The sequence below is a fragment of the Monomorium pharaonis genome, chromosome 2 (assembly GCF_013373865.1).
Source record: "Monomorium pharaonis isolate MP-MQ-018 chromosome 2, ASM1337386v2, whole genome shotgun sequence".
In the NCBI taxonomy this organism is placed as follows: Eukaryota; Metazoa; Arthropoda; class Insecta; order Hymenoptera; family Formicidae; genus Monomorium; species Monomorium pharaonis.
This window is the reverse complement of record NC_050468.1, coordinates 15379835-15398070: the sequence shown is the minus strand read 5'-3', so window position 1 is coordinate 15398070 and position 18236 is coordinate 15379835. Positions and strand designations below refer to the sequence as shown.

General features: G+C 33.0%; 1 protein-coding gene across 12 annotated transcripts in view; it reads right to left on the bottom strand.

The window, feature by feature from the left end:
- LOC105837254 (CUGBP Elav-like family member 2) overlaps positions 1 to 18236 on the bottom strand; it is a 388597-nt gene that overhangs the window by 147143 nt on the left and 223218 nt on the right. For all 12 annotated transcript variants that reach the window (XR_004962086.1, XM_036282435.1, XM_036282433.1 and 9 more), the window contains one exon: positions 13603 to 13772. Coding sequence is in view for 11 of the 12 variants with exons in the window: in XM_036282435.1 (XP_036138328.1) it covers positions 13603 to 13772 (170 nt within the window). In the remaining variant the exon portion in view is untranslated. The remainder of the gene's footprint in view (positions 1 to 13602; positions 13773 to 18236) is intronic.

Below are 18236 nucleotides of genomic sequence, written 5' to 3'. Positions count from 1 at the left end.
TATTCTACAGAATTTAAAAATTATTATAGATTACACACGTGTTGTACAGCAATTGTTAAGATCTTTTACATTTGAAAATTAAGATAGTTTTATAAATTATGAACATATGTACAATATTATGAGTTGAAAAGTGTAAAAAAATATTGTTTCCATTAACTTCTTGTTAAGTAAAAAAAAAAAAGAATACCAAATTGATCGAAAAATCTGTATTTGTAAAAAAGATTCTGGGACATCTTGTGTAAGAGGTCACGAGGGGGCACACTTTGTGGCTCGGGTTGTATCGACTCGATAAAAAGAGAAAGAAGACTTTGACTCGATATTATTTTATCGGATAGTTTTCGCTCGAGACCGACTGAGGAAAAGAATGGGGCACGTAAGAGCGGCTGATCGAGTTGATCTACTGTTTCCACTGCGGAATCGGGTCAACCCCGTTTTCGCGTGGGTATATCACCTTTTTCTTTATTCAAGCGATACCATTGCCATTCGCGAGGAAGGAGATTTCGTAAAAAATGTTGAGAGAATGTTGCCGTATTATTTATGCGAGATGGAATAAGATTACCATAATGATTCGCAAAACATGGAAACAAAATCGACTGATTACAATATCTCGGATACATACATATTAAAAAAAAAATTACTTTTGAAGATACTTTGAAATAATACCTTTAAAATTCAATCTGTCTGTAACAATACTAAATAATAATGTTATATAATATTATGTAGTATTATTTGACAGTATTTATTTTTTTATTGTAATAACGTCTTCCTTAAAAATGATCACAATAATACAATATCATAAATTTTATTATGTCATAAATTTACTGAAACATGCATTTAATCTTGGTTTAACTTACTGTTTATTTTTTTCTAATTTTTGGAACTAAAAAGAGATAACAAGTAAGTTAAACCGAGATTAAAGTTAATTTACGTTGGTAGAGACGGGCCTCAGGAATACTTGAATACTAGAGTGTGATGTTTTACATGTTTATGCCTTTTATCTTAAAAAATTAACTTCATTTTACGCAATCAATAGTCAAAATATTATTTATTTTGAGTACAACATCTAAAAATAATTCTTGTAATGTTTGTCCCAAAAGATTTGTGTCCATTTTACTGATTTAGAACAAACGATTTAAAGTTTATTTTAATCTTTATAAATGTGATTATGTCTCCTCTTAGAGCATATATAAAGTGTGCATTGCTTTCATCTCTTGTCCAAAAGTGTATTCAAGATATGTATGATAAAGAACGGTATACAGGAACCTACCCTGTGCGCATGTGCTAACATCGCAGAGAATATATTACAGCTTATTATTGGAATATATAGTTTGTATCTAGCAAACATATTAATATTGTTCATGGGAGGTGACCAAGAAGAAACAAATGTGAAACAGTAACGCCAAAACTAAGACCTACTGTGTACTCAGTGTAGGTACTCAGTTTAGTTCAGTTTCCAAGAAAAGCCTGGAACAAAGTTAAGAAACATGGATTTAAGAAAACCATGTTTCAAGTTTTGCTATATAATTTATTAACTTAGTCTGGTGTATTACATTTATACTTCTTCTAAACTAAAAAACATAACAGATATGTATAATATTTGAAAAGAATTTGAAATAGGAAGGGATCCAACTTTACAAAGAGAATGCCGAGCGTGTTAGAATCTTTTGACGCGTTCACATTGATTGTTAAAGCAGAAATTTGTTTCAATGTCATGAAATTATTTTAAGAGTATATTTTTAAGGATTTGTATCAACGATGCTAGAATTAGATGAAAGTTCTCAATTTAAGAAAAAAAAATTACTACAACTTGAATTGCCTTATGGAGATGGTAAAATATCTTAAATAAAAATTTTGCATAGAAAAATTTATAGATCTGTTTTATATTGATGCACTGAACCACATTGGAATTTCTCTTTTCAATGTCGGAAAAAATTGACATACACACCTATTGAATTGAGAACTCAAGTTGATTTTCGGCATCATAGACGTCAATTCTAAGATTAGAAAGATTTAATCAAGAAGAAATCAAATTTTCTACACTATCTTCTACACTAGAAACCTTTCTTAAAAATTTAACGTTATAAAAAGGATCTCTTTTTTTTTAATCTCTTCTTTTTATTAAAAAGCATATTTACACACACAGATATTTAATTATTATTATTATTATTAATTGCAATTCTATTTTCGTGAACTTTTTAATATTTATTATGATTCATCCGTAACATCTCATTTTTTTGACACTCCTATCATGTCTAATGTAATCTACTAATGCACAATTGTTAGCGTAGATTCGAATTTCCAATTGATGAAACATAATGACACGCTGTGACAGAAATATATCTGCGACTTCTTCGGCGTTACCACGACCAGGAAAAACAAACGAAGCGCGATTCCATGCTTTGTGGTGCGTTAGATTTTACCGGGTGGGCCGTTACCAGTGTGCTAGTGTTTGTATTTATAACTGGACACAGAAAGGCCCACACTTGACCAGGCGAAAAACGTGTGATAAATCGACGCGATTTGTTACCTCGGTCACCGTTAAAGTACGCCCTCATAAATTCAGAAAGAAATCTTATTGCCCGGAAGATTCCGATGTACGTCATAATGGAAGATAATATTGGGATCCGTTCCAAGCCATTGTATCCAATGGTTCTCTTTGTGTATCGAGAGAAACATAGTGTGTGCGCGTAGTACAATCTTTATCGGAATATACATGAATCAGTAAATAGGAAAGTACACAGTCTCTGAATTTTTACAAGGGAGAAAAAGTATCAGTGGAAATCTAGAAGATACATTGTAAATATATTTTTAATTTTATTAAAGTATCAAGAAGTATAATTTCTCAAATAATTAAGTCATTTAAACAAATAATTTTATATAATATAGATAAAATATTTTTTGTCAAAATTTTTCCTGTTTTTTATAAAAAAATAAAATTTAAACAATATTTATGTTGTCATAAAACATATAAAATATTATTTTTTTAATAGTATCATTTTGTTAATATATATATGCTTGATATAAGATTTTACATTACAAATGAGAAAAATAGGAATGGAGAAAAAGTTTAAAAAATAATAGCAAAACTTAGAAGAATATTTAAGTTGTAATGTTGGATAATACGTAAATTTTTTATATTGTAATAGTAATTACATGTATATATGTATTGTGATATTGTACTTCAATTGTAGCAAATACTGCAAAAAAGAATTTGTGTACAAATATTAAACATATTTTATATAATTTTTAGATTTCATACGATTTTTCACGTTTAAGAGTGTCAAAAACGTTACAAAGCGTTTGTAATTAGAAAATTCGAATTTAGATCCCGAAATTTTACATACACAATCAAAAATTAAATACAATAAAAATGTTTCAACAAATTGTAGCCAATATAACACGACTCTTCATTAAATATGCGTAATGGTTGGAACTATGGTGTCCTAGCTATAGCCGGATATCTTGAAGTCTTGAAGGTAGTCGACACCTGCCGTGGTTAGATAAGCTCCGTGCAAATTTACCCGACTTACTTTCAGAATCAGCCGAAATACGGTTACATTGCACTCTAGCGCTTGCACCTCTCTCTTTCTCTCTTCTCCTCTGTCTGTCCTTGCAGAAGCGCTCAAATATTTGCGCAATCGATGGCAGTTTTGCCGCGGCGTAATGGCAAGAGAAACGAGAAATTCTCGCGGTTCTATATTCGAGAACAAAGAGATGCGAGAAAGTAGAAAAGAAGCGAAATGGCGAAAAAGAGAGAAGAGGATGAACGGAAGTTAAGAGCGTAACGAAACTCAGGAAGATGGAAGAACGAGAAGAAAAGTACAAACGCAAAGCAAGAAGAAATGAGACTTTCGACGAGGATTCGAGAAATTAAACTTCGCAACGTTCCTTGTAATCTTGGCTGCCAGCCAAGACTTTTGCTATGTCGTATTATTTATTGTAAGGCATAAATTCTCGCGTTCAATGAATATAATGTAACGAGAAAATTGTTGCTACATTTGATATCAATTGACAATTTTAATTTATAAAGCTGTCATGGCCACGCTAGAAATATAGTAAATATAAAGGTTCGGTTAATAACATGTTTTTATAACAAATGTTTTCATAACATTTTAAACTTAATCTGTTAAAAAAAGAGATTCAGAATTCTTATTAGAATTTTTCTTAATGTTACAGCTTTTAATAATTTAGAGTTAAAAAAGTTAATTGTTGAGTAAAAATAATAAAAAACTATTTTAGCTGAACTTTTATATTAACTGAATTTATATAAATTTATCTTCCTTCATGTTAGAATACATTCATAAAATAAGTAATAAATGCATCAAATAAGTAATAAAAAGTCAAAATTACTAGGTTAAAGAAATAATTTAATAATTGTTTTTCTCTCGGGATAAAAGTTCGTTTTAAAAAACGTTATCTGTTAACAATGTAGACGTTTATCAATGAAATTTTGAAACTGCACCTGGTAGCGACCGATGCCATGAGTTCCACAAGATTACGGGGATCAGGAGCCGTTTAGTCGCAACTCCGACGAGACTTTAACTGGCTTTAGTCAAAGTCGCGTAATTCCCTACGACGAAAACGTAACGAGTTCGCGGCAGGAGGATTCCGTAGGGGAGAACCGCCCTCGTCGTCGGGGGTAACTCGAAAAGTAAAAGTCCCAAATCCCGTACGCAACTTTAAATTAAAGCGGTTCGTTTTGCCCGCCTTTCGTGTTTTTATCATCCTGCTAGTTGGTATTTTCGTAATCTACAGAAAAGAAATGATAGGGAGAAAACAACAAGAGACATTTGAAGCGCGTGTAACAGCTCTTACTTTTTTTTCGTGTAGAACAAATCACCAAGCTAAAATAAGGATTTCTAAAATCTTGGTACATGAAAAGAAATTTATTTGTTTTAAATGAATATCTTTACATTAACTATAATTAATAAATTTAAAAAAAAATTATTGCAAGAATACATTAATTTTTGTTCCACAAAAACTTAAAAGCAAATAATTTATCAATAAAAAAAATGTTATTGCAACAAAAATATAATTATTTTTTATAGAAAATTATTTTATTAAATCTAATAAATCTACAATAACTACTTGAATCTTACAGTTGTTAATAAGAGAACATCTGTAAGATTTTCCCTATCCAAAAAATTGTAAAGAATCTATTGCGAAAGATAACGGTTGGGTTCGGAGAGCACGCTTTTGGCGCTATGAGCGTGCTCTATCTTTTTTTGACATTCACTGAGCAACAAGGATATAATGACTTTTAACGCTAATAGCGTCTCCCCGAACCCAGCCATAATCCTAGCTAGAATTCAAATCTGGATTCTCAAATCTACATTCTATATAACTTCTGCCAATTCGATTAATAAGTGATAATATATGTTAGAAAATGTTATTCTTCAGGCGACATAATATTAAAAATAATATAATTGAAATTAAGATCGATAAAATGTTAAATATAAAAAATCAGATTATCAATATCGATGTGCAGACTAATAATAATTTTATATGAATTTTTACTGTCTCTAATTCATACAAATTGCATGCCATAAATTCAGTCTTCAATCGCAGTTCTTAAAATCAAAATGAATAATTTCACAAATTAAATTGATGGGCTATTTAACAACACTAATGCTCAGAGGCATCTATATGTATAAGATCCAAAGTTATTATTACTGCTATTACTACAACTAATCGCAAGTAAACCTTTGTTTTGTGTGTTGATTAAAGAAAAATCCATTATAATTTTTTTTCAATAGATGTAGAAACAAATGAATACTTCTCAAATATAAAATTATGAACATATTTCTTTATAAGCAATAAAAATATAATAACAGTATATTTTTTTTTAAATTATGGAAGTAATTGATTTTGAAAAATTAATGAGTTTATTCTAGTGTTACAATTAGACTAAAAAACGACACGTCATTAGTAAGTTGACGTACATTTGCGTCATTTAAGCATTAAAAGAATAGTGGGAACGCTCTAAAGATGCAAAGCACGTCCCGAAGATTAATTCGCGCGAGATTTACCAGCCGGTCTTTGTATTTACACGCACTTGCAGCACGAATGGAATCCTGAGTGGGATCCAGCTCGAGGGATGAACAAAGGGCAGAAGGCGTCATTAAGGCTGAGTGATCGACGAGCGGGCGTCGGAAATACTAAGCAAGTGCCGTTTGCCGACTGGAAGCACGTGCCAGTTCTTGGCGCGGGAGCAGTTTGCCAATTAATTAGAGCTGTTTCCGGTGGTGTCATCAGTAGGTATCGTCGATCCGCCACCGCAATTAATTTCGGCACCGCGAATTCGTGGGTAAAGACGGAGAACGTAGCGCAACGGGGAACAAGTTGCGCCAATCCTCAGAGATCTCACTTTTTCATGCTTGCGTCGCAAAGTGAAATCGGATTGCAGTGATAAGAACAATTTTACTTGGATAAAAGGAGATTTCAGAAGACTTTACGATTCTTTTCTCTCGTGAAATATTGACAGAATAATTTCTTAGTATAAGAGGCAAACAAAAATCGAACATGCTAATGGTTATCGATCGACAGATAATACTTTTCTTCTCTTTTCTTTGTATATTACTCTTCTGTATGATAACGAAAACTATCTATGAGAATAACCAATGAAAATATCATAAATATTAGTTTAAATAACTTATTTACGTTGTTATGCAAAATTACAATTGTTAATTAAAATAATTTTTATTTGCTTCTTTTTGCAATTGAACAAAATGTAAACGTTCTTCTATATTATATGTCCAAAAAATACAAATAAAATCATTTTTATTAAAAAAATGCATTTCTTGATTAATAGGATTTTCTTTAATGTTTTGAGAAAAATGGTATAAAATCCTCGCACTTTGAAATCCCTGTGCAATTATCTAAAGCTTTTCGACTCGCGATATATCGCGGCATACTCAGTTATCAGCTCGACGATGCCGTTATGGGACTTCAAAAATTTATCTGTCTTCGAAAAGTCCGTTACTCTCCCGTGAAAAGAGCCAACAACTACCTTGAATCCGGCTTGTTCGTGTTGGAACACAAGCTCGCTCGGAAGCAGCTTTGCGATACTTCCGCGTCAGAGTTTCGTTTAAAGTTTCTCGCGTAATCCTGAAGTGCACGGTGTACGACGATTCCGACATTCTTCACGATTTCGGTAGCCTTTGGAAAAGTTCGAAGACAAAGAGACAGGAGAAAATAACCATTAGATGAAGAATTATGACGATATTGTCTAAAGGAGATATTTTAAGAACGTAGAAATGGATAAACTAAAAGAATTTATTCTGATTTATGATATGTACATTCCTAATTTTAAAATTAAGACGACGTTGGAGTTATTTTCTATTTCTATTTATTACATACTACGTTCTACAAGAAAATTCTACGCTTTTCTTTATAAAAATCTTCCTCTTTTTCTTTTTTTTTGTGCGGAATGTCTGCAGAATAACTTCAACATATAAGATAAATTGAACTGAATATTAATCGATCGGTGGATGGTTTATAGTTGAATTAAAATATTATTGTTCTTTTTTTTTTCTTTTATTCTTCCGTATTTCATGATAACGGTAATGAAAATCTTGAAAAAATTCTTAGGTAAAGAGATTTCTTAGGTAACAAGATTCAAACAAAATACAATTAAGAAGGTCTAAGAAAATTCGTCTAATTATTTAATCCGGAGTATAAAGGAGAAAATTCTATTTCTTTTGTAAACAGTTACAGCTATGCGCCGCTCCTGTGTAGTGATTTTCGTATTTAATCTAATTTATTTATTTTATATATAAATAATTGTAAAATATATACCGACATTTTCCGTCTGGTGTCATGTAAGGATAATGTTTCAAGACCAACAAAATTATGGCGCACAATTCATATGAATTGGAGATATAATAGTAATAATCACACAAAAATTATTCGGCACCAAGATCCGTTATAGATCGATATAGGAAATCTCATTTTTATTTTTGTGTTTGACATTTTTATCGATTCCATTTCAGTTATTATTATATATAAGTTATTTTTTTTTATTTCTGTTAAATTTTTCCAATATTATTCATTTTTCATTTACTTTATGTTTTCGTCACTATTGTAAATGTTTATGTTAAGTAAATGACTTAATTCTTTAAGTAAAATGTAAAAATAAAAACTTGAGCTCAATCTCCGAAGCTTGGACGTAAATTATCGTTTCTTATAAAAATAAAATATTATTATGGAATTTAAAGGATAAAAAAGTAAATGTACGAGTATTCCTATAACATTTATAAAAAAAATACAAATTAGTAGAAAGAGAAAGAATTAGAAGAGAGATAGAGGACACAACAAATGTTGCGTTCATTGAAAGATTTATTACTTTAATAAGAAAAATCAATTATATTGAACGACGCTGAAGCATACTTGATATAGTCTTTAGTAAAGATATCGATCTTCTCGAACCATTTCCAGGTACTATACATGACAAGTAGTAGAGCCGATTTTTATAGCGACCCTTAAAAACAGTCACGTCGACGAAGTTCGGCTTTCTTCAGCGTGAAAGAGCAAGGTGACGCGAGCATGGCACGACTTAAGGACGATTAATAGGGCCGTGTGATTAATAGCAGGATGTACTTCTAGGCGGAATGAGCAGCGGGAAGTCGATTCGCGTTTTCGTTTAAGACAAACAAATTCTCGGAGCAATTCGCGCGCAGAATATTCCGGTGGGCGAGACGATTTTAGAGTTAAGAGACGCGCCTCGCAACGATACCGTATATCTGCGCAGAGTAATAGGAAGCTTGTCGAAAAGGAATTCGCAATCGACACTGGGAAACATCGCGCGAGAGCTCTGTTAATTTAACTAAAACATTTCCCGATGTCTTTTCGCTGGGCGCAACAACGGAATTTCCACGCGGAAAATTGTGCGATGGGAGACAGCAGCTCTCGTCTTTCCTGTTTGCAGAGAATCCTATTGTCGTCCTAGTCGGTCCCACACCGTGTCTCACAAAGTAACGAAGTATTGAATTCCGCTACTTAGCAACAAGAAGCGGCGCAGTCGAACACTTTCGGGATTCCGATATATTGGCTGCGATGGCAATCTCGAAGGTCTTCATTGCGAACACGATTCTGCACTTGTTTTAATCGGGCATAAAAGGAGTTTGCCGCGAGTTCGCTGTCTGCTATTGACCCACCAAATTGAACATTCCATAGATGGCTCACTTTAACAATATTGATTTCTAAAGCATATGACTTTACCGTTTAATTTGTTTCGCATAAATCTCGTGTTTCGAGAGTGAACATATCCGAATTAATATGATAATATCTGAATTAATTATGTTAATGTCTGATAAAGTTACTTTGTGACGAGATTAGCTTACCAATATGTATATTGCAATAGGAGACTTTTAATAATCAATATCATAATACCGTAAATTAAGAATGTAGAATAGCTTAAAAAAGAAAACGTTGGTGTGTGTGTTTTATATATAATGCATATATAGTATAAGTGTTTAACGATTAATAGGTTCACACACTCAACTCCTTATGGAAAAAAATTTAAATAAATAATTTAAGAAAATTTAATTTTATTGCTTGTTGTAATAAACTTCCAGTAATATATGCAAATTTATTTAGAAATTTTAAAAAATTCAGGAGTTACACATGTAAAAAATCTATTAATATTTAACTATAATGTTTTTTCCACTCGATAGATCGATGAATAAAGTAATCGTTAAGTAAAAATAAACCAGAAAAAATTGTTTTAAAAGATTTTTCACTGATGTTTTAATGCATAGTTTTGCATTAAATATCTACATATTATAAGTAATAAGTATATTTAATCCTTGGGTGTATTTCTCATAAAGAATATCAATATTTATAATATATATCATCGTATTCTCTTCGATGTACACATTTAATTGAGAAATAATTAGATTGATTAAAAACGAAATTTTAAAAAATATCTTTAGTTACATTCCGTTGTATTTTATGCTCTATTGTATATGTATGTAATTGTAATTAAAAATATTTAATCGAAATAACAATTATTTATTTTTATATTAAGGCTGATTTTATAGGAAGTGACTGAAATTAATTAAATGAGAAACAGATTAAAGTAATTACCAATGAAACGACCAAACCAATTTTTTAAATGTGATATTACAAATATTTCTGTAGATTATTTAAACTTTTAATTTATCCTGGCGTAAATAAAATATATTCCACAAGTACCCCTTGTTAATTTTTAGTAGAGCTTATGCCAAGCTCGGCTTCGCGGCTTAATTAATATAGAATTTCTGGAAATTTTAGCGTTTTATTTCCACCGTCGAGTCGAGATAAAACGCCTCGATGCACTGTGGAATTTACTTTCAGACTCGCTATTTGGCCAACGACAGACGAGTAAGCTCACCTCATGTCGAGTGTATTATTCCGATATGCATTTTACTTAAGTAGTATAATTTATACCGATTATGTGTGTGTATTTACCGCTTAAAAATAAAATCACAAAACGTCATTTCGATTGATAAACTGATAGTAAGTAGTAATTTGTTTATTTTAAGACATAAAATTAGCTATAATTTAGTGAGGAAGGCGATGAGAAGATTGCTTAATATAATATTGTCAACTAAAAGTTAATTGGAAAACGGTAATTAGCTCGTTTTATTGTAAAATTGAAACTCCACGTTGACAGAGATTTCGAATCTAAAATGCGGTGCATTAAACAAACGGCCCGCGAGCGGGACATTAATTCACCATTACGTCATGGTAATCAAGTTAAATTTTCACAATGGGGAACGAATTTCATCCCAGTTGTACTGCCTGCCGCCATCAATTTTGCAGGTGCGCATGACGTTTACAATTCGCCCACATTAATTATTCCGGAAGTTCTCAGAATCCTAACATTTCGCGCCTTCCTATTCGTATAGCGCATCGCGTACATTTTATACATAGATCCACTTATCTGCAGAAGATTTCTAAAGTCTGCTTCGTCAAGAAAATTCATTTAAATTATCAAGATCGCGAAGTGGGATACATTTGGCAATAGATTATTTACCATTTGATGTACTACATTTTCGGAATATATTTTCTATATAATAATTATACTAGAAATTTTATTTAAAACAAGTAGCTCTAGAGAAACGGATTTTCAAATTTCTTTCCTTCTTTTCCACCCTTCTTCACTCCATATATATTACCCATATATTATTTAAAAACCAGTTGAGAAAGCGATTTCTCACACGTTAGAAAAAGAGTGTTATAACAATTAAAAATCTTTTTAAAACCTTAAAACCTTTAAAACCTTTAAAATTGTCCATTATCTCAATAAAATTTAATGTACTTTTGATAAACATCTGATATAGTTTAATTTATTATATTTATAGTTTTTTCCAATAAAAAGTATTCCTCAAGAACCTAGGTACAGTTTTCTAAATCGGCGATATATTACTATGACGATAATGCAATAGGACATTTTTTCTGTTAGCTAGATACATAGACAAGTTCTGCAGCGATTCGATCGTAATCACGCTTGGTAATCCACGGCAAACTTTGGACGTCTCGCACAGAAATCGATATTCCTAACATACACATCGGGCAATCGGATTACCACACAATTTCTGACTTTCATATTGGCCGCAAATTTGAAGTCATCTGTACAGTGAAAGTAATTGTGCAAACTTTCACCGGTGCGGACGACGTTTAGCGAGCGTTAAGGCTCGTTATTAGCGAGCATATGCATATTTCAGTGACAGCCGTGTTACAAGCGCGCCTGTATTCGGACATGGAGAGACGTAACAGAGTCTCGTGGGGTTGCTCTGTCGCCCTCCGATCGATATACCGAGGAAGGCTTACAACACCGACGACCACTTCTAACTACATATTAATCGTTGTATGCGCATTTTCCTTTTTTTATTTTCTTTATTTGATGTGGATGTTTGTTGAAATTAATACAAGAGAATTTTCTTTCCATATTAATCGCATAGAGAATTTTATTCAAAGATATTTCGTTCAATACCTTTCTTTGATGATACATAATGTTTCAAATCTTTAAAAATATTATTAACTTTACATTCTAAAGTATTATTACTTCTTGTATTTGTTTTCATCTTTTATTCTATAATCTCATTTTTTGATTACAAAAAATTATAGTAACACTCGACAAAGATTGAATACTGATTAAAGTCATGTTCAATTATTTAATTATTTTGTGTCCGTTCAACAAATAAATTAATTGAAATTTAGAAAAAACCAAACTATTTGGAATATCTAATTTCGGTGCGCTTTATTACGACATTATATACTTACGGGACCAATAATAGTAAAGCATATCAATTATATTCAAAATTCGATTAAACCGAAATATTAAGGGATCAGTTTAATGGAAAATGTGATTTCCGGCGAATTAACCTATTCAGTGAATTTATTGGCATAATTCAACTTCAAGAATAATTTTCAAAAATGAGATAAATCGGAATTTCAATTATTTGATAAGCGAATAGTATTATACATAATCCATCTTTGTGTGTGTGTGTGTGTGTGTGTGTGTGTGTGTGTGTGTGTGTGCGCGTGCGTGTGTGTATGCGCGCGTGTATGTATTCTTCATGGCATACTTCCTATCTATCGCAATTATTTATCATATCACAATTAACCGAGGAGTTACGGGAACAATAATGATAAAATACAAAATCTATTTATATTCTCCATAAAGAAAGTATTCAATTTTTGAACAATTCTCGCGTGTCATCACAAGGACCGAACATATCCGGAATTAATCAGAATAATCTACGATCATGTCTCAGCGTTTTATCGTTTTTCTTGCAATCATAAATGTGTCCGTTTTCCATGTTCTTTTACTTTCTTTCTATAACCGTTCGCGTATTCATTTCAATATGCCGTTTTGTCAACTTAGAAATGTCGATGATTGTGACAATGGTTCACGTAAATCGATTTTCACATTCGGTTTTGTTACGTGAAAGTTAAACGGATGAAAGATCTGTCGATAAGAAAATCAAAATTGTATACGAGTCTGATTTATCTTATCGGTTTTTTCACAATAAAAGAAAATTAGAAAAAAATATGTATCAATAAAGAATTAAATAAAACGCGATAGTTATGTTTTATCCAAATTATCTGCTTATGGAGAAGAATATACATTTTAAATAAAAATAAATAAAATCAGGAAAAACTCACTTTCAGTGCTATATTTATAACTTATCAATCAGTAAAATAAATGGACTGATCTAAGCACTGTAAATCAGTGAATAATATACTGATTGCCTTTAGAGAGTACGTAATATTTCTACAATATAGAAGAGAATGTAAAAACACATTAATAAACCAATAAAATAAATTTGCTAAATTATAATAAAAAATATAGAAGTATTTTACCTTACGTTACCTTTTTAACAGCAATATGTTATAAAATATGATTGTTTCTTTTATTATAATTAAATATTTTAATTAACTTTACTCACAATAATAAAGAAAAAAAAATCTCTTCCTACCTCATCTCTTCAAAAGTAATTTATTACGTAAAATTAGAAAATCGTGTTTTTTGCCACTTTCTTAATAAAAGTTAAAATTCATTATAACTAGACGACTTGAAACGCGCAATCGGAAAGAAGTAACTCGATCACTCACCCCTATGGCTGCCGGTGATCTTATCCCGTAGAATATTTATCTGATGCACTCGACCGTATTCCTCAAACATCGTCCTCAGGTCATTCTCGTCCATATCATGAGGTACCTGTCCGACGAACATCTTTATGTTATCTGGATCTGGCTGCTCCACACTGTTGTTGTTCATTATACTGCAACGTGAAAAGAAAGTTTATGCTGTGTATGCAGCATATTAAACATGCGTGCTTGGAGAAAAACAACATGCCTGACGTTATTAATACGTTAACAGGTCAAAGATTCCTATGTGCACTTTATCAGTTTGTAGTCGTGTGATTTGTTGTCGCGATGGTAACAGAACAATTTGACAGAACATTTTTTCTTTTGGGAAAAAAAAGCTGTTAATATTCAAGGCAACAATTTGTGTTTATTAATCAAAAAAATGTAAAAAAAAAAAACAGATTTATTAAACAAATTAATAATAAATAAAACACCGAACATACAAGTAGACCACAAGTCACACAAGTTAGGCTTTTCCGTAGTAAATTTGGTTTCTTCATTAAAAGAATTTGGAGATGCAAAATATATACTTGAGCTAAAATTCTTCTGAACTAAACTTGAATGAGAAAAGCCTTTAGCAATTTTTTACTAAATACATTGTATTGATGAATTGTCATTTTCTAATACTCGAGGATTACATATGTTTACGCGATAACATTTTGTTCATAAAATCGCCAAATATAAAACGGTTTCGCAAACGGATTTATTCAGTCGACTATTTCACGATCCAGAACCCAATCGACTATTTTGATTGGACACGTTGGAAAGCGCGAAATATTCTCACGGGCATCGCACTCGTTAAACGAGCGATTAAAATATTAAGCACTTTATCTGTGCAAAGTGAAGCAGAGGATGATTTTATTGCGGCGACATGTATATGACCGCGAATGGCCGCAAAGTGAGTTAGAAGTTATCATATCGGGAATGGAAAAATATTGGGCTGAATATTTTGTAGCATGTTCCCTATGAATATGATTTATTTTATATACAGGCCATGCCATCGCGTTATTGAATATCGTTTCAGCTTCAGGCTGACAAATTTGCCGATTTGCCGTTAGCGAAAATTTCGTGGAAATCCATCATCGCTGGCAAGTTTTCAACTTTCCATTTTTGATACTTTCGACATGCACAAATGTCAAACACAATTTCTATTAAAGTAACGTCGAGGAGAAACTATTTTTGGTACGCGACTATTTATTTTTTGCGGTTGAATCAAGTACGAATTGAATACGCACAGAAAAATACAAGGACCTCGGAATGTCCTGCATGTATAGGTATATATTTTTTACGCATGCTTATATTTAAAGCCTACGTTTTCCAACGAAATTTTTCGCAGCGAGGACCGAACGGCCGGATTAATGCTGCATTTTGCGAGAAGCACAGGCTGTACGCAACGTATGTTGCCGTGGGTATTTTAGCACATACAGCTGCGAACGCGTTGCTCACCTAAAAGACTGCTGCTAGTGCTGTTTGGTTACCCCAGAGTACATATTTGACCGTGCACAGGCCCGTCCGCTTTCGAAACTTACGCGTCGAGCTTTTCGCTGGCACGCAGTAATTTCGCCCGGATTATGCGTGTTTGCGGTCGTACTCTTGGGACGTAGATCACTCTCGCGTCCCTCGATCGCGTCACACGCGAATTTCCATCCGTCGATTCACCCCGGACCGCTCGTCGCACCGGCGAATTTCTTCTAATTTTATGCTTCGTGCGAATCGCACTCTCGACCAATATTCGAGCGCTTGATTAAAGTCTGATACGCGGTTCAATATTTTGTATTCCGGACATTTTCACTTCCCAAGTGTATAAAACATTACGCTCATTCTTATTTTACAATTTTTCTGATTATTCTAACGGACTATGCGTGCACAGCCGTATAATCCTTTGTAAGCAATTCGACAGAAGACCTATCCACCTTTGATATAAAGAGCAAATTGAGGCAAATGTGAGCTTACAATAACATAAGCTAAATGCGGATGCAAGTTTTTTCTAACAATTTGGAAACTATTTGCTAAATAGAAAGAAAAGCTTGTTATTTCATAAATTAAATGTGTAACATTAAAGGAATGTGTGAGATATTTATAAAAAAAAAGATTGTAAAATTAAAACTTCAATCAAATGTTAATTTCAATAAGATTGAAAATTTGTCTGCTTTATGTTATATATTTATTTCAATAGATTTCATGATTCTTTAATTTATTCAATACTGAAATGTAATAAATCGTTACCTTTTCATTACTTTCTTTAGTGCTAAAACAAAATTGAATTAAATAATATTTGCTTTTTTAATAAATGTTTTTGTTAATGACAATAATATTATTTTACATTTTTTAAATTCGCGGGATCACAAAGAAATGTTTAAAAATATTCAAAATGTAAATTTAAAAAATTTGATTTTTTTATTTATTTATAAATACAGCATAGTTATTTCTCTGCACTTTTAAGTTTGTGTTCAAAAAATTTAGCACATGACAATTTTAAACTCCAAATGACTCTTAACATTTCTGCGGTAATGTGACTTGGTTGTTAACATTTTAAAACCACATTTAAGATGTTATTTTAAATATAGCAGCATACCATGAATATCAACTGAAGAGTGAAAATAAAACACATATATACTTAACAGAAATTACCACAAATAAGTTCAAAATGTAAAAAGTAACGATAAGTAACTATTAAATTCGTCGTCGTCATTGGAAGAAATTAACCATATTATTCCGTCATAGTTATAAAAAAATTCTGTTTATATTCCGTTACTAAAAAAGTAACTAAATGAAGACAGCGCTACAAATAACACGTTATTTCCCTAACCCAGCATCTGCAAGTATACATATATAAAACTGACATTTAGACGTCGAATATGCACAAAATGCCTTTGCACAAAACTACAAAGCTACATGTTATCAAATTACGGATCAAAGAATTTTACAATTAATTTAAAATGATATTCTCAAATGCAAAGAGCAAAGTTTCGTGAAAAGTGCACGCGGAAAACATTTCAGTTTTTTCACATATGCTCGCATATGCGTGAGCTGCATATCGCAGCGCTTTAGCGCGCAGTTAGTTGCCTCGCGTGAATTATGCTCGTTGTAGAATGTGACTGGTTGTACGAGCGGAAAACATTACCGTTTCACTGCGAACGCGACAGTTTGTTGGGCTCTAAAATTGTTTGCATAAAGTTCGCCAGTTGAAACGGTGACCTGCACCGTTTCGCCAGTCGCGGCTCTTTTCTCCTTCTTCTTTCTTCTCCTCACTCTTTTACGCTATTATAAATCACCGAACTTTAATAGTCATCACTCGCGGCACTCTCGTCTCACGGATCAAAAGTTCATCGATCAAACGGTAGTATGTGCAAGCTGGTTAATTACCTTGCGACCTTGGTGTGTCGTGACTACCTCGGGGGTCTCGTCGTATCGCCGATCCATCTGCTCGTTACGAAATTCCAGACGTATCGATCGCGGAGGCGGAAAGATGGAGGGAGGAAAACATTCACCGTTTGCGGGATAAAACAAAGTTTACACAAAGCCGGCCCGTCCGAACGGCAAATAAGGAAATTTCGGAGCGCCGCGGCCGTCCGGCGTGCGCCCTATAGGGAGGGAAAGCTTTTACGATCCCGATGCCCGGGATGCGCGATGGACGGAAAAAAAAGAGTTCGGGAATTTCGCGAAACGATAGGAGAAAGTTAATATTAGTCGGCGCGGTTTAAAGCGATTTTCCGACCGAGCGGCCGCTCTCATCTCAGTCTATGGAGTGTAGGAGGAGATTCTGTAAAGAGTAAGGGAGCAAAGGAGAACGGGAGGGGGAGGGGGTGGGGGGAGGGGGCGTCTACGGCAGAAACCCTCCAGGGAACTGTACATCCCGTCGCCTTGTCTATCCCCTTTTGCGAACAAAGACCGGAATGGGTTAACTAATCAAAGAAGCGACTACGTTAACTAAACTGGAAGGTCTATCCTGGCGAATCGAGCGGCGATTGGCAATCGCTTCTTCGGGATTGGTCACGCGCCAGCGTCCGCGCGATGGCTCCTCGATTGGATTAATCGAGATTTATCGCGAAGTTCCGGAAGGGGAATAGTAGCTTCGAAATACATAGATACGTACAACTGTGTTCGATTGGCTGTCCCACGAACAAAATCAAAATGCGTGTAATTAAAGTAACACACACATATATATATATATAATGTCGCGCACGTGATAATATTGTATTAATGATGACGGAAAGGTAGATGATCAATTAAATTGCCACCACTCGATAAACTGTTTCGATATCATTCGGAAAGTTAGTTGAAGAGTTAACCAGTGTCGCCACGATAATTATAAAGCGCGAAACTAACGAATGGACTTTTGGCGTGAACGCGTTAGTAATTAAAGCATGTTCCGCTTCGGGATAGAAATAATAAATTTAATTGTTAATTTTCATAATAATGCTAAATTTTCATTATGCAACGCAACTAATTGCAAGCGACATTTCCCTTATAACGGCAAACAACAAATTAGTACCTTCAGTTTATATTTGATTACTTTTATATTTCATATATCAACCGTTTTTTTCTAAATAAATCTCTGAATAAAAATTAAAAAAAGAATAAGAAAGTCAAATTAG